The following is a 21,404-nucleotide window of genomic DNA, read 5'->3' as shown; positions in this document are numbered from 1 at the left end:
CCCCTCCTCCTCTCCCAACCAATCACCTCTCAGGAGAGGCGAGCTCTCTGGTCACACCCCCTCCTGTATATATATATCTCATACACACGGCTCTGTATTCATATATGATGGGGGGAGGGGGAGAACGCAAGGCTGGCCCCTCCCCCTGTATACACACAGCACACGTGTACAGATATATATGATGGGGGAGGGGTTGTGTGTAATGTAGATCCCCCCTCCCCCCCAGTAATAAGCAGACAGACTTGGAAGTGGAGTCGCTGGAGATCTGAGGGGAAGCTCTGCTGATTTTATCATCCAATCATGTCTCCAGAGATTGAACTTCCAGTGCGGTGGATTTTCCTTTCATAAATAACCCCCCCCAATGTGAGCACCAATCACAGGAGCCGGAGGTTTGGGGGTCTCATTCCTCACGCTGCACTTCTGTCACCCCGTCCATGCACAGAGGGGGAGGGGGGGGGGACATTCCAGGAAATCCCCTCCCCCCTCTCCTGTATGGACGGGGTGACAGAAGTGCAGCGTGAGGAATTGCTCGTGTCAGTGAGGTGATTTGTGTATCTGGAGAGTTCATCACAGAGATCCGTCTGTATGGGGGAGGGGGGATATAATCCATTATGGGGTACTGGGGGGGGGGGCTCTCTAGGTAGGTGGGGCTCTGGGGGGTGAGCATTATGGGGTACTAGGTAGGTACTGGGGGGCTCTCTAGGTAGGTGGGGCTCTGGGTGAGCATTATGGGGTTCTAGGTAGGTACTGGGGGGGCTCTCTAGGGAGGTGGGGCTCTGGGGGGTGAGCATTATGGGGTACTAGGTAGGTACTGGGGGGGCTCTCTAGGTAGGTGGGGCTCTGGGGGAGCATTATGGGGTTCTAGGTAGGTACTGGGGGGGCTCTCTAGGTAGGTGGGGCTCTGGGGGGTGAGCATTATGGGGTACTAGGTAGGTACTGGGGGGGCTCTCTAGGTAGGTGGGGCTCTGGGTGAGCATTATGGGGTTCTAGGTAGGTACTGGGGGGGCTCTCTAGGTAGGTGGGGCTCTGGGGGGTGAGCATTATGGGGTTCTAGGTAGGTACGGGGGGGCTCTCTAGGTAGGTGGGGCTCTGGGTGAGCATTATGGGGTTCTAGGTAGGTACTGGGGGGGCTCTCTAGGTAGGTGGGGCTCTGGGGGGTGAGCATTATGGGGTACTAGGTAGGTACTGGGGGGGCTCTCTAGGTAGGTGGGGCTCTGGGTGAGCATTATGGGGTTCTAGGTAGGTACTGGGGGGGGCTCTCTAGGTAGGTGGGGGCTCTGGGTGAGCATTATGGGGTTCTAGGTTGGTACTGGGGGGCTCTCTAGGTAGGTGGGGCTCTGGGTGAGCATTATGGGGTACTAGGTAGGTACTGGGGGGGCTCTCTAGGTAGGTGGGGCTCTGGGGGGTGAGCATTATGGGGTACTAGGTAGGTACTGGGGGGCTCTCTAGGTAGGTGGGGCTCTGGGTGAGCATTATGGGGTTCTAGGTAGGTACTGGGGGGGGCTCTCTAGGTAGGTGGGGCTCTGGGGGGTGAGCATTATGGGGTACTAGGTAGGTACTGGGGGGGCTCTCTAGGTAGGTGGGGCTCTGGGTGAGCATTATGGGGTTCTAGGTAGGTACTGGGGGGCTCTCTAGGTAGGTGGGGCTCTGGGGGGTGAGCATTATGGGGTACTAGGTAGGTACTGGGGGGCTCTCTAGGTAGGTGGGGCTCTGGGTGAGCATTATGGGGTTCTAGGTAGGTACTGGGGGGGCTCTCTAGGTAGGTGGGGCTCTGGGGGGTGAGCATTATGGGGTACTAGGTAGGTACTGGGGGGGCTCTCTAGGTAGGTGGGGCTCTGGGTGAGCATTATGGGGTTCTAGGTAGGTACTGGGGGGGCTCTCTAGGTAGGTGGGGCTCTGGGGGGTGAGCATTATGGGGTACTAGGTAGGTACTGGGGGGCTCTCTAGGTAGGTGGGGCTCTGGGTGAGCATTATGGGGTTCTAGGTAGGTACTGGGGGGGCTCTCTAGGTAGGTGGGGCTCTGGGGGGTGAGCATTATGGGGTACTAGGTAGGTACTGGGGGGGCTCTCTAGGTAGGTGGGCTCTGGGTGAGCATTATGGGGTATTAGGTAGGTACTGGGGGGGCTCTCTAGGTAGGTGGGGCTCTGGGTGAGCATTATGGGGTTCTAGGTAGGTACTGGGGGGCTCTCTAGGTAGGTGGGGCTCTGGGTGAGCATTATGGGGTTCTAGGTAGGTACTGGGGGGGCTCTCTAGGTAGGTGGGGCTCTGGGGGGTGAGCATTATGGGGTACTAGGTAGGTACTGGGGGGGCTCTCTAGGTAGGTGGGGCTCTGGGTGAGCATTATGGGGTTCTAGGTAGGTACTGGGGGGGGCTCTCTAGGTAGGTGGGGCTCTGGGGGGTGAGCATTATGGGGTACTAGGTAGGTACTGGGGGGCTCTCTAGGTAGGTGGGGCTCTGGGTGAGCATTATGGGGTTCTAGGTAGGTACTGGGGGGGGTCTCTAGGTAGGTGGGGCTCTGGGGGGTGAGCATTATGGGGTACTAGGTAGGTACTGGGGGGGCTCTCTAGGTAGGTGGGGCTCTGGGTGAGCATTATGGGGTTCTAGGTAGGTACTGGGGGGGCTCTCTAGGTAGGTGGGGCTCTGGGGGTGAGCATTATGGGGTACTAGGTAGGTACTGGGGGGCTCTCTAGGTAGGTGGGGCTCTGGGTGAGCATTATGGGGTTCTAGGTAGGTACTGGGGGGGCTCTCTAGGTAGGTGGGGCTCTGGGGGGTGAGCATTATGGGGTTCTAGGTAGGTACTGGGGGGGCTCTCTAGGTAGGTGGGGCTCTGGGTGAGCATTATGGGGTTCTAGGTAGGTACTGGGGGGGCTCTCTAGGTAGGTGGGGCTCTGGGGGGTGAGCATTATGGGGTACTAGGTAGGTACTGGGGGGCTCTCTAGGTAGGTGGGGCTCTGGGTGAGCATTATGGGGTTCTAGGTAGGTACTGGGGGGGCTCTCTAGGTAGGTGGGGCTCTGGGGGGTGAGCATTATGGGGTTCTAGGTAGGTACTGGGGGGGCTCTCTAGGTAGGTGGGGCTCTGGGTGAGCATTATGGGGTTCTAGGTAGGTACTGGGGGGGCTCTCTAGGTAGGTGGGGCTCTGGGGGGTGAGCATTATGGGGTTCTAGGTAGGTACTGGGGGGCTCTCTAGGTAGGTGGGGCTCTGGGTGAGCATTATGGGGTTCTAGGTAGGTACTGGGGGGGCTCTCTAGGTAGGTGGGGCTCTGGGGGAGCATTATGGGGTACTAGGTAGGTACTGGGGGGGCTCTCTAGGTAGGTGGGGCTCTGGGTGAGCATTATGGGGTTCTAGGTAGGTACTGGGGGGGCTCTCTAGGTAGGTGGGGCTCTGGGGGGTGAGCATTATGGGGTTCTAGGTAGGTACTGGGGGGCTCTCTAGGTAGGTGGGGCTCTGGGTGAGCATTATGGGGTTCTAGGTAGGTACTGGGGGGGCTCTCTAGGTAGGTGGGGCTCTGGGGGGTGAGCATTATGGGGTACTAGGTAGGTACTGGGGGGCCTCTCTAGGTAGGTGGGGCTCTGGGTGAGCATTATGGGGTTCTAGGTAGGTACTGGGGGGGCTCTCTAGGTAGGTGGGGCTCTGGGGGGTGAGCATTATGGGGTACTAGGTAGGTACTGGGGGGCTCTCTAGGTAGGTGGGGCTCTGGGTGAGCATTATGGGGTTCTAGGTAGGTACTGGGGGGGCTCTCTAGGTAGGTGGGGCTCTGGGGGGTGAGCATTATGGGGTACTAGGTAGGTACTGGGGGGGCTCTCTAGGTAGGTGGGGCTCTGGGTGAGCATTATGGGGTTCTAGGTAGGTACTGGGGGGGCTCTCTAGGTAGGTGGGGCTCTGGGGGGTGAGCATTATGGGGTACTAGGTAGGTACTGGGGGGCTCTCTAGGTAGGTGGGGCTCTGGGTGAGCATTATGGGGTTCTAGGTAGGTACTGGGGGGGCTCTCTAGGTAGGTGGGGCTCTGGGGGGTGAGCATTATGGGGTACTAGGTAGGTACTGGGGGGGCTCTCTAGGTAGGTGGGGCTCTGGGTGAGCATTATGGGGTTCTAGGTAGGTACTGGGGGGGCTCTCTAGGTAGGTGGGGCTCTGGGGGGTGAGCATTATGGGGTACTAGGTAGGTACTGGGGGGCTCTCTAGGTAGGTGGGGCTCTGGGTGAGCATTATGGGGTTCTAGGTAGGTACTGGGGGGGCTCTCTAGGTAGGTGGGGCTCTGGGGGGTGAGCATTATGGGGTACTAGGTAGGTACTGGGGGGGCTCTCTAGGTAGGTGGGGCTCTGGGTGAGCATTATGGGGTTCTAGGTAGGTACTGGGGGGGCTCTCTAGGTAGGTGGGGCTCTGGGGGGTGAGCATTATGGGGTACTAGGTAGGTACTGGGGGGCTCTCTAGGTAGGTGGGGCTCTGGGTGAGCATTATGGGGTTCTAGGTAGGTACTGGGGGGGCTCTCTAGGTAGGTGGGGCTCTGGGGGGTGAGCATTATGGGGTACTAGGTAGGTACTGGGGGGGCTCTCTAGGTAGGTGGGGCTCTGGGTGAGCATTATGGGGTTCTAGGTAGGTACTGGGGGGGCTCTCTAGGTAGGTGGGGCTCTGGGGGGTGAGCATTATGGGGTACTAGGTAGGTACTGGGGGGCTCTCTAGGTAGGTGGGGCTCTGGGTGAGCATTATGGGGTTCTAGGTAGGTACTGGGGGGGCTCTCTAGGTAGGTGGGGCTCTGGGGGGTGAGCATTATGGGGTACTAGGTAGGTACTGGGGGGGCTCTCTAGGTAGGTGGGGCTCTGGGTGAGCATTATGGGGTTCTAGGTAGGTACTGGGGGGGCTCTCTAGGTAGGTGGGGCTCTGGGGGGTGAGCATTATGGGGTACTAGGTAGGTACTGGGGGGCTCTCTAGGTAGGTGGGGCTCTGGGGGGTGAGCATTATGGGGTTCTAGGTAGGTACTGGGGGGGCTCTCTAGGTAGGTGGGGCTCTGGGGGGTGAGCATTATGGGGTACTAGGTAGGTACTGGGGGGGCTCTCTAGGTAGGTGGGGCTCTGGGTGAGCATTATGGGGTTCTAGGTAGGTACTGGGGGGGCTCTCTAGGTAGGTGGGGCTCTGGGGGGTGAGCATTATGGGGTACTAGGTAGGTACTGGGGGGGCTCTCTAGGTAGGTGGGGCTCTGGGGAGTGAGCATTATGGGGTTCTAGGTAGGTACTGGGGGGGCTCTCTAGGTAGGTGGGGCTCTGGGTGAGCATTATGGGGTTCTAGGTAGGTACTGGGGGGGCTCTCTAGGTAGGTGGGGCTCTGGGTAAGTATTGGGTTCTAGGTTGGTACTGGGGGGGGCTCTCTAGGTAGGTGGGGCTCTGGGTGAGCATTATGGGGTTCTAGGTAGGTACTGGGGGGGCTCTCTAGGTAGGTGGGGCTCTGGGGGGTGAGCATTATGGGGTTCTAGGTAGGTACTGGGGGGGCTCTCTAGGTAGGTGGGGCTCTGGGTGAGCATTATGGGGTTCTAGGTAGGTACTGGGGGGGCTCTCTAGGTAGGTGGGGCTCTGGGGGGTGAGCATTATGGGGTTCTAGGTAGGTACTGGGGGGGCTCTCTAGGTAGGTGGGGCTCTGGGTGGGCATTATGGGGTTCTAGGTAGGTACTGGGGGGCTCTCTAGGTAGGTGGGTTCCAGTGGGGGGGGAGGGTACAGGTAGGTACATCATAGCTGTAGAAACAAACTCTCCCCCCCCCCCCCGGATACACGGAGGATGGAGATTGTGGGGCTCATTACTGACCAATCACTCCATCTGACCCCTCCCCCCCCCCCCCCTGTGTACACCCCTCCCCCGGGGAGGATGTTGGAGGAGAAGGCTCCGGGGTTCCTCCATGTAGATGAATTTCCTCCTTGTGTTCATTTCCAGGAATGAAGCCGTCATCATCTCCGGGAGGAAGCTGGCCCGACAGATCCGTCTGGAGGCGCGGTCAGAGGTGGAGCAATGGGTGGCGGCTGGAAATAAGAGGCCCCACCTCAGCGTGGTCCTTGTGGGGGACAATCCGGCCAGTCACTCCTACGTGCTGAACAAGACCCGCGCCGCCGCCGATGTCGGTATGTACGCCTGGGGGGAGGGTGCAGGGTGCAGGTGGGGGAGGGACCAGGGTGCAGGTGGGGGAGGGACCAGGGTGCAGGTGGGGGAGGGACCAGGGTGCAGGTGGGGGAGGGATTGTAGGAGGTCAGCAGCACAGAGATGGAGCAGGCAATTGGTCTCTGCGGTGGAACAAGGACTGCGGTCTCACTATAGATCCTCCTTGGTCTCTGCGGTCTCACTATAGATCCTCCTTGGTCTCTGCGGTGGAAGGAGGACTGCGGTCTCACTATAGATCCTCCTTGGTCTCTGCGGTCTCACTATAGATCCTCCTTGGTCTCTGCGGTGGAACGAGGACTGCGGTCTCACTATAGATCCTCCTTGGTCTCTGTGGTCTCACTATAGATCCTCCTTGGTCTGCGGTGGAACAAGGACTGCGGTCTCACTATAGATCCTCCTTGGTCTCTGCGGTGGAACAAGGACTGCGGTCTCACTATAGATCCTCCTTGGTCTCTGCGGTGGAACAAGGACTGCGGTCTCACTATAGATCCTCCTTGGTCTCTGCGGTGGAACAAGGACTGCGGTCTCACTATAGATCCTCCTTGGTCTCTGCGGTGGAACAAGGACTGCGGTCTCACTATAGATCCTCCTTGGTCTGCGGTGGAACAAGGACTGCGGTCTCACTATAGATCCTCCTTGGTCTCACTATAGATCCTCCTTGGTCTCTGCGGTCTCACTATAGATCCTCCTTGGTCTCTGCGGTGGAAGGAGGACTGCGGTCTCACTATAGATCCTCCTTGGTCTCTGCGGTGGAAGGAGGACTGCGGTCTCACTATAGATCCTCCTTGGTCTCTGCGGTGGAAGGAGGACTGCGGTCTCACTATAGATCCTCCTTGGTCTCTGCGGTCTCACTATAGATCCTCCTTGGTCTCACTATAGATCCTCCTAGGTCTCTGTGGTGGAACGAGGACTGCGGTCTCACTATAGATCCTCCTTGGTCTCTGTGGTGGAACGAGGACTGCGGTCTCACTATAGATCCTCCTTGGTCTCTGCGGTGGAACAAGGACTGGGGTCTCACTATAGATCCTCCTTGGTCTCACTATAGATCCTCCTTGGTCTCTGCGGTGGAACGAGGACTGCGGTCTCACTATAGATCCTCCTTGGTCTCTGCGGTGGAACAAGGACTGCGGTCTCACTATAGATCCTCCTTGGTCTCTGCGGTGGAACGAGGACTGCGGTCTCACTATAGATCCTCCTTGGTCTCTGCGGTGGAACGAGGACTGCGGTCTCACTATAGATCCTCCTTGGTCTCTGCGGTGGAAGGAGGACTGCGGTCTCACTATAGATCCTCCTTGGTCTCTGCGGTCTCACTATAGATCCTCCTTGGTCTCTGCGGTCTCACTATAGATCCTCCTTGGTCTGCGGTGGAACAAGGACTGCGGTCTCACTATAGATCCTCCTTGGTCTCTGCGGTGGAACAAGGACTGCGGTCTCACTATAGATCCTCCTTGGTCTCTGCGGTGGAACAAGGACTGCGGTCTCACTATAGATCCTCCTTGGTCTCTGCGGTGGAACGAGGACTGCGGTCTCACTATAGATCCTCCTTGGTCTCTGCGGTGGAACGAGGACTGCGGTCTCACTATAGATCCTCCTTGGTCTCTGCGGTGGAACGAGGACTGCGGTCTCACTATAGATCCTCCTTGGTCTCTGCGGTGGAACGAGGACTGCGGTCTCACTATAGATCCTCCTTGGTCTCTGCGGTGGAAGGAGGACTGCGGTCTCACTATAGATCCTCCTTGGTCTCTGCGGTCTCACTATAGATCCTCCTTGGTCTCTGCGGTCTCACTATAGATCCTCCTTGGTCTCTGCGGTCTCACTATAGATCCTCCTTGGTCTCTGTGGTGGAACGAGGACTGCGGTCTCACTATAGATCCTCCTTGGTCTCTGCGGTCTCACTATAGATCCTCCTTGGTCTGCGGTGGAAGGAGGACTGCGGTCTCACTATAGATCCTCCTTGGTCTCTGCGGTGGAACGAGGACTGCGGTCTCACTATAGATCCTCCTTGGTCTCTGCGGTGGAACGAGGACTGCGGTCTCACTATAGATCCTCCTAGGTCTCTGTGGTGGAACAAGGACTGCGGTCTCACTATAGATCCTCCTTGGTCTCTGCGGTGGAAGGAGGACTGCGGTCTCACTATAGATCCTCCTTGGTCTCTGCGGTCTCACTATAGATCCTCCTTGGTCTCTGCGGTGGAAGGAGGACTGCGGTCTCACTATAGATCCTCCTTGGTCTCTGCGGTGGAAGGAGGACTGCGGTCTCACTATAGATCCTCCTTGGTCTCTGCGGTGGAAGGAGGACTGCGGTCTCACTATAGATCCTCCTTGGTCTCTGCGGTCTCACTATAGATCCTCCTTGGTCTGCGGTGGAACGAGGACTGCGGTCTCACTATAGATCCTCCTTGGTCTCTGTGGTCTCACTATAGATCCTCCTTGGTCTGCGGTGGAACAAGGACTGCGGTCTCACTATAGATCCTCCTTGGTCTCACTATAGATCCTCCTAGGTCTCTGTGGTGGAACAAGGACTGCGGTCTCACTATAGATCCTCCTTGGTCTCTGCGGTGGAAGGAGGACTGCGGTCTCACTATAGATCCTCCTTGGTCTCTGCGGTCTCACTATAGATCCTCCTTGGTCTCTGCGGTCTCACTATAGATCCTCCTTGGTCTCTGTGGTGGAACGAGGACTGCGGTCTCACTATAGATCCTCCTTGGTCTCTGCGGTCTCACTATAGATCCTCCTTGGTCTGCGGTGGAAGGAGGACTGCGGTCTCACTATAGATCCTCCTTGGTCTCTGCGGTGGAACGAGGACTGCGGTCTCACTATAGATCCTCCTTGGTCTCTGCGGTGGAACGAGGACTGCGGTCTCACTATAGATCCTCCTAGGTCTCTGTGGTGGAACAAGGACTGCGGTCTCACTATAGATCCTCCTTGGTCTCTGCGGTGGAAGGAGGACTGCGGTCTCACTATAGATCCTCCTTGGTCTCTGCGGTCTCACTATAGATCCTCCTTGGTCTCTGCGGTGGAAGGAGGACTGCGGTCTCACTATAGATCCTCCTTGGTCTCTGCGGTGGAAGGAGGACTGCGGTCTCACTATAGATCCTCCTTGGTCTCTGCGGTGGAAGGAGGACTGCGGTCTCACTATAGATCCTCCTTGGTCTCTGCGGTCTCACTATAGATCCTCCTTGGTCTGCGGTGGAACGAGGACTGCGGTCTCACTATAGATCCTCCTTGGTCTCTGTGGTCTCACTATAGATCCTCCTTGGTCTGCGGTGGAACAAGGACTGCGGTCTCACTATAGATCCTCCTTGGTCTCTGCGGTGGAACAAGGACTGCGGTCTCACTATAGATCCTCCTTGGTCTCTGCGGTGGAACAAGGACTGCGGTCTCACTATAGATCCTCCTTGGTCTCTGCGGTGGAACAAGGACTGCGGTCTCACTATAGATCCTCCTTGGTCTCTGCGGTGGAAGGAGGACTGCGGTCTCACTATAGATCCTCCTTGGTCTCTGCGGTGGAAGGAGGACTGCGGTCTCACTATAGATCCTCCTTGGTCTCTGCGGTGGAACAAGGACTGCGGTCTCACTATAGATCCTCCTTGGTCTCTGCGGTGGAAGGAGGACTGCGGTCTCACTATAGATCCTCCTTGGTCTCTGCGGTGGAGTGAGGACTGCGGTCTCACTATAGATCCTCCTTGGTCTCTGCGGTCTCACTATAGATCCTCCTTGGTCTCACTATAGATCCTCCTTGGTCTCTGCGGTCTCACTATAGATCCTCCTTGGTCTCTGTGGTCTCACTATAGATCCTCCTTGGTCTGCGGTGGAACGAGGACTGCGGTCTCACTATAGATCCTCCTTGGTCTCACTATAGATCCTCCTAGGTCTCTGTGGTGGAACAAGGACTGCGGTCTCACTATAGATCCTCCTTGGTCTCTGCGGTGGAACAAGGACTGCGGTCTCACTATAGATCCTCCTTGGTCTCTGCGGTGGAACAAGGACTGCGGTCTCACTATAGATCCTCCTTGGTCTCTGCGGTGGAACGAGGACTGCGGTCTCACTATAGATCCTCCTTGGTCTCTGCGGTGGAAGGAGGACTGCGGTCTCACTATAGATCCTCCTTGGTCTCTGCGGTGGAACAAGGACTGCGGTCTCACTATAGATCCTCCTTGGTCTCACTATAGATCCTCCTAGGTCTCTGTGGTGGAACGAGGACTGCGGTCTCACTATAGATCCTCCTTGGTCTCTGCGGTGGAACAAGGACTGCGGTCTCACTATAGATCCTCCTTGGTCTCTGCGGTGGAACAAGGACTGCGGTCTCACTATAGATCCTCCTTGGTCTCTGCGGTGGAAGAAGGACTGGGGTCTCACTATAGATCCTCCTTGGTCTCTGCGGTGGAACAAGGACTGCGGTCTCACTATAGATCCTCCTTGGTCTCTGCGGTGGAACAAGGACTGCGGTCTCACTATAGATCCTCCTTGGTCTCTGCGGTGGAAGGAGGACTGCGGTCTCACTATAGATCCTCCTTGGTCTCTGCGGTGGAAGGAGGACTGCGGTCTCACTATAGATCCTCCTTGGTCTCTGCGGTGGAACGAGGACTGCGGTCTCACTATAGATCCTCCTTGGTCTCTGCGGTCTCACTATAGATCCTCCTTGGTCTCACTATAGATCCTCCTAGGTCTCTGTGGTGGAACGAGGACTGCGGTCTCACTATAGATCCTCCTTGGTCTCTGCGGTGGAACAAGGACTGCGGTCTCACTACAGATCCTCCTTGGTCTCACTATAGATCCTCCTTGGTCTGCGGTGGAACAAGGACTGCGGTCTCACTATAGATCCTCCTTGGTCTCACTATAGATCCTCCTAGGTCTCTGTGGTGGAACGAGGACTGCGGTCTCACTATAGATCCTCCTTGGTCTCTGCGGTGGAACAAGGACTGCGGTCTCACTATAGATCCTCCTTGGTCTCTGCGGTGGAAGAAGGACTGGGGTCTCACTATAGATCCTCCTTGGTCTCTGCGGTGGAACAAGGACTGCGGTCTCACTATAGATCCTCCTTGGTCTCTGCGGTGGAACAAGGACTGCGGTCTCACTATAGATCCTCCTTGGTCTCTGCGGTGGAAGGAGGACTGCGGTCTCACTATAGATCCTCCTTGGTCTCTGCGGTGGAAGGAGGACTGCGGTCTCACTATAGATCCTCCTTGGTCTCTGCGGTGGAAGGAGGACTGCGGTCTCACTATAGATCCTCCTTGGTCTCTGCGGTGGAACGAGGACTGTGGTCTCACTATAGATCCTCCTTGGTCTCTGCGGTGGAACAAGGACTGCGGTCTCACTATAGATCCTCCTTGGTCTCTGCGGTGGAACAAGGACTGCGGTCTCACTATAGATCCTCCTTGGTCTCTGCGGTGGAAGGAGGACTGCGGTCTCACTATAGATCCTCCTTGGTCTCTGCGGTGGAACGAGGACTGCGGTCTCACTATAGATCCTCCTTGGTCTCTGCGGTGGAACGAGGACTGCGGTCTCACTATAGATCCTCCTTGGTCTCTGCGGTGGAACGAGGACTGCGGTCTCACTATAGATCCTCCTTGGTCTCTGCGGTGGAACGAGGACTGCGGTCTCACTATAGATCCTCCTTGGTCTCTGCGGTGGAACAAGGACTGCGGTCTCACTATAGATCCTCCTTGGTCTCTGCGGTGGAACGAGGACTGCGGTCTCACTATAGATCCTCCTTGGTCTCTGCGGTGGAACAAGGACTGCGGTCTCACTATAGATCCTCCTTGGTCTCTGCGGTGGAAGGAGGACTGCGGTCTCACTATAGATCCTCCTTGGTCTCTGCGGTGGAACAAGGACTGGGGTCTCACTATAGATCCTCCTTGGTCTCTGCGGTGGAACGAGGACTGCGGTCTCACTATAGATCCTCCTTGGTCTCTGCGGTGGAACGAGGACTGCGGTCTCACTATAGATCCTCCTTGGTCTCTGCGGTGGAAGGAGGACTGCGGTCTCACTATAGATCCTCCTTGGTCTCTGCGGTGGAACGAGGACTGCGGTCTCACTATAGATCCTCCTTGGTCTCTGCGGTGGAACGAGGACTGCGGTCTCACTATAGATCCTCCTTGGTCTCTGTGGTGGAACGAGGACTGCGGTCTCACTATAGATCCTCCTTGGTCTCTGCGGTCTCACTATAGATCCTCCTTGGTCTGCGGTGGAAGGAGGACTGCGGTCTCACTATAGATCCTCCTTGGTCTCTGCGGTGGAACGAGGACTGCGGTCTCACTATAGATCCTCCTTGGTCTCTGCGGTGGAACGAGGACTGCGGTCTCACTATAGATCCTCCTAGGTCTCTGTGGTGGAACAAGGACTGCGGTCTCACTATAGATCCTCCTTGGTCTCTGCGGTGGAAGGAGGACTGCGGTCTCACTATAGATCCTCCTTGGTCTCTGCGGTGGAAGGAGGACTGCGGTCTCACTATAGATCCTCCTTGGTCTCTGCGGTCTCACTATAGATCCTCCTTGGTCTCTGCGGTGGAAGGAGGACTGCGGTCTCACTATAGATCCTCCTTGGTCTCTGCGGTGGAAGGAGGACTGCGGTCTCACTATAGATCCTCCTTGGTCTCTGCGGTCTCACTATAGATCCTCCTTGGTCTGCGGTGGAACGAGGACTGCGGTCTCACTATAGATCCTCCTTGGTCTCACTATAGATCCTCCTAGGTCTCTGTGGTGGAACAAGGACTGCGGTCTCACTATAGATCCTCCTTGGTCTCTGCGGTGGAACAAGGACTGCGGTCTCACTATAGATCCTCCTTGGTCTCTGCGGTGGAACAAGGACTGCGGTCTCACTATAGATCCTCCTTGGTCTCTGCGGTGGAACAAGGACTGCGGTCTCACTATAGATCCTCCTTGGTCTCTGCGGTGGAAGGAGGACTGCGGTCTCACTATAGATCCTCCTTGGTCTCTGCGGTGGAAGGAGGACTGCGGTCTCACTATAGATCCTCCTTGGTCTCTGCGGTCTCACTATAGATCCTCCTTGGTCTCTGCGGTGGAACAAGGACTGCGGTCTCACTATAGATCCTCCTTGGTCTCTGCGGTGGAGTGAGGACTGCGGTCTCACTATAGATCCTCCTTGGTCTCTGCGGTCTCACTATAGATCCTCCTTGGTCTCACTATAGATCCTCCTTGGTCTCTGTGGTCTCACTATAGATCCTCCTTGGTCTGCGGTGGAACGAGGACTGCGGTCTCACTATAGATCCTCCTTGGTCTCTGCGGTCTCACTATAGATCCTCCTTGGTCTCTGCGGTGGAAGGAGGACTGCGGTCTCACTATAGATCCTCCTTGGTCTCTGCGGTGGAAGGAGGACTGCGGTCTCACTATAGATCCTCCTTGGTCTCTGCGGTCTCACTATAGATCCTCCTTGGTCTGCGGTGGAACGAGGACTGCGGTCTCACTATAGATCCTCCTTGGTCTCACTATAGATCCTCCTAGGTCTCTGTGGTGGAACAAGGACTGCGGTCTCACTATAGATCCTCCTTGGTCTCTGCGGTGGAACAAGGACTGCGGTCTCACTATAGATCCTCCTTGGTCTCTGCGGTGGAACAAGGACTGCGGTCTCACTATAGATCCTCCTTGGTCTCTGCGGTGGAACGAGGACTGCGGTCTCACTATAGATCCTCCTTGGTCTCTGCGGTGGAAGGAGGACTGGGGTCTCACTATAGATCCTCCTTGGTCTCTGCGGTGGAACAAGGACTGCGGTCTCACTATAGATCCTCCTTGGTCTCACTATAGATCCTCCTAGGTCTCTGTGGTGGAACGAGGACTGCGGTCTCACTATAGATCCTCCTTGGTCTCTGCGGTGGAACAAGGACTGCGGTCTCACTATAGATCCTCCTTGGTCTCTGCGGTGGAACAAGGACTGCGGTCTCACTATAGATCCTCCTTGGTCTCTGCGGTGGAAGAAGGACTGGGGTCTCACTATAGATCCTCCTTGGTCTCTGCGGTGGAACAAGGACTGCGGTCTCACTATAGATCCTCCTTGGTCTCTGCGGTGGAACAAGGACTGCGGTCTCACTATAGATCCTCCTTGGTCTCTGCGGTGGAAGGAGGACTGCGGTCTCACTATAGATCCTCCTTGGTCTCTGCGGTGGAAGGAGGACTGCGGTCTCACTATAGATCCTCCTTGGTCTCTGCGGTGGAACGAGGACTGCGGTCTCACTATAGATCCTCCTTGGTCTCTGCGGTCTCACTATAGATCCTCCTTGGTCTCACTATAGATCCTCCTAGGTCTCTGTGGTGGAACGAGGACTGCGGTCTCACTATAGATCCTCCTTGGTCTCTGCGGTGGAACAAGGACTGCGGTCTCACTATAGATCCTCCTTGGTCTCTGCGGTGGAAGGAGGACTGCGGTCTCACTATAGATCCTCCTTGGTCTCTGCGGTGGAACAAGGACTGCGGTCTCACTATAGATCCTCCTTGGTCTCTGCGGTGGAAGGAGGACTGCGGTCTCACTATAGATCCTCCTTGGTCTGCGGTGGAACAAGGACTGCGGTCTCACTATAGATCCTCCTTGGTCTCACTATAGATCCTCCTAGGTCTCTGTGGTGGAACGAGGACTGCGGTCTCACTATAGATCCTCCTTGGTCTCTGCGGTGGAACAAGGACTGCGGTCTCACTATAGATCCTCCTTGGTCTCTGCGGTGGAAGAAGGACTGGGGTCTCACTATAGATCCTCCTTGGTCTCTGCGGTGGAACAAGGACTGCGGTCTCACTATAGATCCTCCTTGGTCTCTGCGGTGGAACAAGGACTGCGGTCTCACTATAGATCCTCCTTGGTCTCTGCGGTGGAAGGAGGACTGCGGTCTCACTATAGATCCTCCTTGGTCTCTGCGGTGGAAGGAGGACTGCGGTCTCACTATAGATCCTCCTTGGTCTCTGCGGTGGAAGGAGGACTGCGGTCTCACTATAGATCCTCCTTGGTCTCTGCGGTGGAACGAGGACTGTGGTCTCACTATAGATCCTCCTTGGTCTCTGCGGTGGAACAAGGACTGCGGTCTCACTATAGATCCTCCTTGGTCTCTGCGGTGGAACAAGGACTGCGGTCTCACTATAGATCCTCCTTGGTCTCTGCGGTGGAACAAGGACTGCGGTCTCACTATAGATCCTCCTTGGTCTCTGCGGTGGAAGGAGGACTGCGGTCTCACTATAGATCCTCCTTGGTCTCTGCGGTGGAACGAGGACTGCGGTCTCACTATAGATCCTCCTTGGTCTCTGCGGTGGAACGAGGACTGCGGTCTCACTATAGATCCTCCTTGGTCTCTGCGGTGGAACGAGGACTGCGGTCTCACTATAGATCCTCCTTGGTCTCTGCGGTGGAACAAGGACTGCGGTCTCACTATAGATCCTCCTTGGTCTCTGCGGTGGAACGAGGACTGCGGTCTCACTATAGATCCTCCTTGGTCTCTGCGGTGGAAGGAGGACTGCGGTCTCACTATAGATCCTCCTTGGTCTCTGCGGTGGAACGAGGACTGCGGTCTCACTATAGATCCTCCTTGGTCTCTGCGGTGGAACAAGGACTGCGGTCTCACTATAGATCCTCCTTGGTCTCTGCGGTGGAAGGAGGACTGCGGTCTCACTATAGATCCTCCTTGGTCTCTGCGGTGGAACAAGGACTGGGGTCTCACTATAGATCCTCCTTGGTCTCTGCGGTGGAACGAGGACTGCGGTCTCACTATAGATCCTCCTTGGTCTCTGCGGTGGAACGAGGACTGCGGTCTCACTATAGATCCTCCTTGGTCTCTGCGGTGGAAGGAGGACTGCGGTCTCACTATAGATCCTCCTTGGTCTCTGCGGTGGAACGAGGACTGCGGTCTCACTATAGATCCTCCTTGGTCTCTGCGGTGGAACGAGGACTGCGGTCTCACTATAGATCCTCCTTGGTCTCTGCGGTGGAACGAGGACTGCGGTCTCACTATAGATCCTCCTTGGTCTCTGCGGTGGAACGAGGACTGCGGTCTCACTATAGATCCTCCTTGGTCTCTGCGGTGGAACGAGGACTGCGGTCTCACTATAGATCCTCCTTGGTCTCTGCGGTGGAAGGAGGACTGCGGTCTCACTATAGATCCTCCTTGGTCTCTGCGGTGGAACGAGGACTGCGGTCTCACTATAGATCCTCCTTGGTCTCTGCGGTGGAACGAGGACTGCGGTCTCACTATAGATCCTCCTTGGTCTCTGCGGTGGAACGAGGACTGCGGTCTCACTATAGATCCTCCTTGGTCTCTGCGGTGGAACGAGGACTGCGGTCTCACTATAGATCCTCCTTGGTCTCTGCGGTGGAACGAGGACTGCGGTCTCACTATAGATCCTCCTTGGTCTCTGCGGTGGAACGAGGACTGCGGTCTCACTATAGATCCTCCTTGGTCTCTGCGGTGGAACGAGGACTGCGGTCTCACTATAGATCCTCCTTGGTCTCTGCGGTGGAACAAGGACTGGGGTCTCACTATAGATCCTCCTTGGTCTCTGCGGTGGAACGAGGACTGCGGTCTCACTATAGATCCTCCTTGGTCTCTGCGGTGGAACAAGGACTGGGGTCTCACTATAGATCCTCCTTGGTCTCTGCGGCCTCACTATAGATCCTCCTTGGTCTCTGCGGTGGAACAAGGACTGGGGTCTCACTATAGATCCTCCTTGGTCTCTGCGGTGGAACAAGGACTGGGGTCTCACTATAGATCCTCCTTGGTCTCTGCGGCCTCACTATAGATCCTCCTTGGTCTCTGCGGTGGAACAAGGACTGGGGTCTCACTATAGATCCTCCTTGGTCTCTGCGGTGGAACAAGGACTGGGGTCTCACTATAGATCCTCCTTGGTCTCTGCGGCCTCACTATAGATCCTCCTTGGTCTCTGCGGTGGAACAAGGACTGGGGTCTCACTATAGATCCTCCTTGGTCTCTGCGGCCTCACTATAGATCCTCCTTGGTCTCTGCGGTGGAACAAGGACTGGGGTCTCACTATAGATCCTCCTTGGTCTCTGCGGTGGAACAAGGACTGGGGTCTCACTATAGATCCTCCTTGGTCTCTGCGGCCTCACTATAGATCCTCCTTGGTCTCTGCGGTGGAACAAGGACTGGGGTCTCACTATAGATCCTCCTTGGTCTCTGCGGTGGAACAAGGACTGGGGTCTCACTATAGATCCTCCTTGGTCTCTGCGGCCTCACTATAGATCCTCCTTGGTCTCTGCGGTGGAAGACGCCCACAGGTGTGCGGGATCGGAGTCTCGGCCTGGTGGGGGAGGGTACTTATCAAGAATGGACAAGGACACCCCTGGAGATAATGGAGGTCCCTCTATCCACCCGGCTCATCGGCTGCTTCCCCCGAGGTGTGTATATATAGATATTTGCCTCTCTCCAGAGGGTGACGGGTGTTTTTACTTTTTCCTGAGGTTGGTAGCTCAGGTTGTTTCCTCTTTCCGGTTGAGGAACCCGCTCTGTCCTCTTCTGTGGCTCGGTCCTCTTTCTGTGGCTCGGTCCTCTTCTGTGGCTCGGTCCTCTTTCTGTGGCTCGGTCCTCTTTCTGCGGCTCGGTCCTCTTCTGTGGCTCGGTCCTCTTCTGTGGCTCGGTCCTCTTCTGTGGCTCGGTCCTCTTTCCGCGGCTCGGTCCTCTTCCCGTGGCTCGGTCCTCTTTCTGCGGCTCGCTCCTCTTCTGTGGCTCGGTCCTCTTTCTGTGGCTCGGTCCTCTTTCTGTGGCTCGGTCCTCTTCTGTGGCTCGGTCCTCTTTCTGCGGCTCGGTCCTCTTCTGTGGCTCGGTCCTCTTTCCGCGGCTCGGTCCTCTTTCCGCGGCTCGGCCCTCTTTCCGCGGCTCGGCCCTCTTTCCGCGGCTCGGCCCTCTTTCCGCGGCTCGGCCCTCTTTCCGCGGCTCGGCCCTCTTTCCGCGGCTCGGCCCTCTTTCCGCGGCTCGGCCCTCTTTCCGCGGCTCGGCCCTCTTTCCGCGGCTCGGCCCTCTTTCCGCGGCTCGGTCCTCCTTTCCCGCGGCTCGGCCCTCTTTCTGCGGCTCGGCCCTCGGTCCTCTTTCTGCGGCTCGGTCCTCTTCTGTGGCTCGGTCCTCTTTCCGCGGCTCGGTCCTCTTCCCGTTGCTCGGTCCTCTTCCCGTGGCTCGGTCCTCTTCCCGTGGCTCGGTCCTCTTTCCGCGGCTCGGTCCTCTTCCCGTGGCTCGGTCCTCTTTCTGCGGCTCGGTCCTCTTTCTGTGGCTCGGTCCTCTTTCTGCGGCTCGGTCCTCTTTCCGCGGCTCGGCCCTCTTCTGCGGCTCGGTCCTCTTTCTGTGGCTCGGTCCTCTTTCTGTGGCTCGGTCCTCTTTCTGTGGCTCGGTCCTCTTTCTGCGGCTCGGTCCTCTTCCGCGGCTCGGTCCTCTTTCCGCGGCTCGGTCCTCTTTCCGCGGCTCGGTCCTCTTTCCGCGGCTCGGCCCTCTTTCCGCGGCTCGGCCCTCTTTCCGCGGCTCGGTCCTCCTTTCCCGCGGCTCGGCCCTCTTTCTGCGGCTTGGCCCTCGGTCCTCTTTCTGCGGCTCGGTCCTCTTCTGTGGCTCGGTCCTCTTTCCACGGCTCGGTCCTCTTTCCGCGGCTCGGTCCTCTTTCCGCGGCTCGGTCCTCTTTCCGCGGCTCGGTCCTCCTTTCCCGCGGCTCGGTCCTCTTTCCGCGGCTCGGCCTCTATAGGGTGGGGGGCGGGATTCTCCTCTATAGAGGGGGGGGCTTCTCTATAGAGGGGGGGGAGTCTCTAGGGACAGATACATTGACCTTCCCATAGACCTTCAGCCTAGCCTAGGCCTTCCCTCCATTTGCGCCACTGCCCCTGGTAATCGGAAAAATAATTCCGGATCAGGTGAATGCCATGTTGGTGGCCCAGGAGGAGTTGGCGGTTTTCAGCGTTGAAGGCGCTGTCGGTGGCTCCTCCTCCTTGGAGCGCAGGGGCGGGTTTATCATCCAGTCCCTCAGATTTACTCTTTGACGGCCTAAATGCTGAACGGCTAAAGGGTTGTTTTTCGGGATGGAAAGTTGTGCTGGGAAGTCGTAAGTTGGTCACTGATGGAATCTAGGGGAAGATTTGGAAGACCTTTAGGTCCTGGCAGAGGAGGGGGAGGGGACAGAGGTCTGTCATTTATTACCCGGAGGGTGCAAATTGCTGTCCTGTCAGTTTTCTTGGCTAGGAGGCTTGCGGGGTTCCTCTTCATCCAGAGATTTCTCTTGGCAAGGTCGATATCTCCCCCAAAGTTACCCGTCTCTTACCAGGGGACCCTTTGAGCCCCTAGAAGAAGCTACAAGAAAATGGCTGACACTAAAGATCACTCATAACTTCAGGTAGTGGGATCCTGGCTCTGGAATCCCTCCCTTCTGGAAGTCGGAGTTATAAAGTCAGATCCTCAATACCGGCCCAAAGTCTCTACTTCCTTTCACGGGTCACGGGAAGGGATTCTACTCCGTTCCCCTAAAAATGAGGAAGAAAAGCTCGGCTCATTCCTGGAAGTCTGAAGGTTCTTGGTTCCTGGAAGTCTGAAGGTTCTTGGTTCCTGGAAGTCTGAAGGTTCTTGGTTCCTGGAAGTCTGAAGGTTCTTGGTTCCTGGAAGTCGGGAGGCTCTTGGTTCCTGGAAGTCGGGAGGCTCTTGGTTCCTGGAAGTCGGGAGGCTCTTGGTTCCTGGAAGTCGGGAGGCTCTTGGTTCCTGGAAGTCGGGAGGCTCTTGGTTCCTGGAAGTCGGGAGGCTCTTGGTTCCTGGAAGTCGGGAGGCTCTTGGTTCCTGGAAGTCGGGAGGCTCTTGGTTCTTTGGAAATCACTTGAGAATTCAGAAGTTCCTCTAGATGGATTGGAGATTCTTACAGATTTTCTAATCGGGCCCCGCCTACAAACGTCCAAACTCATTCTACCGGATCATTGGCTACTTCATGGGAACGAGGCGGAGCTTCATGGGAAGAAATATCCAAAGCCGCCGTTTGGTCCTCTTGACCTTCATCTAAGAGATCTAAAGATGTTCTCCAGCCGGGACCTTAACCAGGCCTAAGGTATGGAATCCCTCGTCTCCTCCGAGTGATCTGCTCTGGAAGATGGAGGGAAAACCCCCATTGGACTTTCCGGAAATGGATGGACTTGTGTCTTTTTTCAACCTAACTATGTAACCGTATTGCCACGAATCTTCCAGGACAGCGTTCTGATCCCACCTCCTTTTTATTATTATTTTGTCAATTTTTTACGGCTTGGTTGGAGGTCACAACCTTTCTGGTGTTCTTTAATTTTTGGGATGATCGGTAGGTAGGTTGGTTCGCTCCGTACTATGGATTGGGATGATAGGTAGGTTGGTTCGCTCCGTACTATGGATTGGGATGATTGGTAGGTAGGTTGGTTCCCTCCATACTATGGATTGGGATGATGGGTAGGTTGGTTCCCTCCATACTATGGATTGGGATGATCGGTAGGTAGGTTGGTTCCCTCCATACTATGGATTGGGATGATCGGTAGGTAGGTTGGTTCCCTCCATACTATGGATTGGGATGATCGGTAGGTAGGTTGGTTCCCTCCGTACTATGGATTGGGATGATCGGTAGGTAGGTTGGTTCCCTCCATACTATGGATTGGGATGATCGGTAGGTAGGTTGGTTCCCTCCGTACTATGGATTGGGATGATCGGTAGGTAGGTTGGTTCCCTCCATACTATGGATTGGGATATCGGTAGGTTGGTTCCCTCCATACTATGGATTGGGATGATCGGTAGGTAGGTTGGTTCCCTCCATACTATGGATTGGGATGATCGGTAGGTAGGTTGGTTCCCTCCATACTATGGATTGGGATGATCGGTAGGTAGGTTGGTTCCCTCCATACTATGGATTGGGATGATCGGTAGGTAGGTTGGCTCCCTCCATACTGATAACACATCACTCTGTATATTCTCTCCTCAGGGATCAGCAGTGAGACGATCCTGAAACCTTCCTTCATCAGTCAGGAGGAGCTCCTGGATCTGATCAGCAAACTCAACCATGACCACAAGGTGGACGGCCTGCTGGTGCAGCTCCCCCTCCCAGGTATGTCATCCTCCTCCTCCTCCTACCAGGTATGTCGTCCTCCTCCTCCCCCCTCCCAGGTATGTCCTCCTCCCCCTCCCAGGTATGTTGTTGTCGTCCTCCTCCTCCCCCTCCCAGGTATGTCATCCCTCCTCCCCCTCCCAGGTATGTCATCCCTCCTCCTCCTCCCAGGTATGTCCTCCCTCCTCCCAGGTATGTCATCCCTCCTCCCCCTCCCAGGTATGTCATCCCTCCTCCCCCT

The 21,404-nt window shown here is 56.3% G+C and overlaps 1 protein-coding gene across 1 annotated transcript in view; it reads left to right on the top strand.

Moving 5' to 3' along the window:
• Nucleotides 1-21,404, top strand: part of MTHFD2 (methylenetetrahydrofolate dehydrogenase (NADP+ dependent) 2, methenyltetrahydrofolate cyclohydrolase) — a 41,491-nt gene that overhangs the window by 983 nt on the left and 19,104 nt on the right. Inside the window, exons 2-3 of the mRNA XM_040342171.1 lie at nt 5,920-6,104; nt 21,041-21,163. Of these exons, the coding sequence (XP_040198105.1) occupies nt 5,920-6,104; nt 21,041-21,163 (308 nt within the window). The remainder of the gene's footprint in view (nt 1-5,919; nt 6,105-21,040; nt 21,164-21,404) is intronic.

Source organism: Rana temporaria, chromosome 3 (genome assembly GCF_905171775.1).
Source record: "Rana temporaria chromosome 3, aRanTem1.1, whole genome shotgun sequence".
Taxonomy (NCBI): Eukaryota; Metazoa; Chordata; class Amphibia; order Anura; family Ranidae; genus Rana; species Rana temporaria.
Note: the sequence above shows the minus strand (reverse complement) of the source record. Positions and strands in the feature narration are given on the sequence as shown.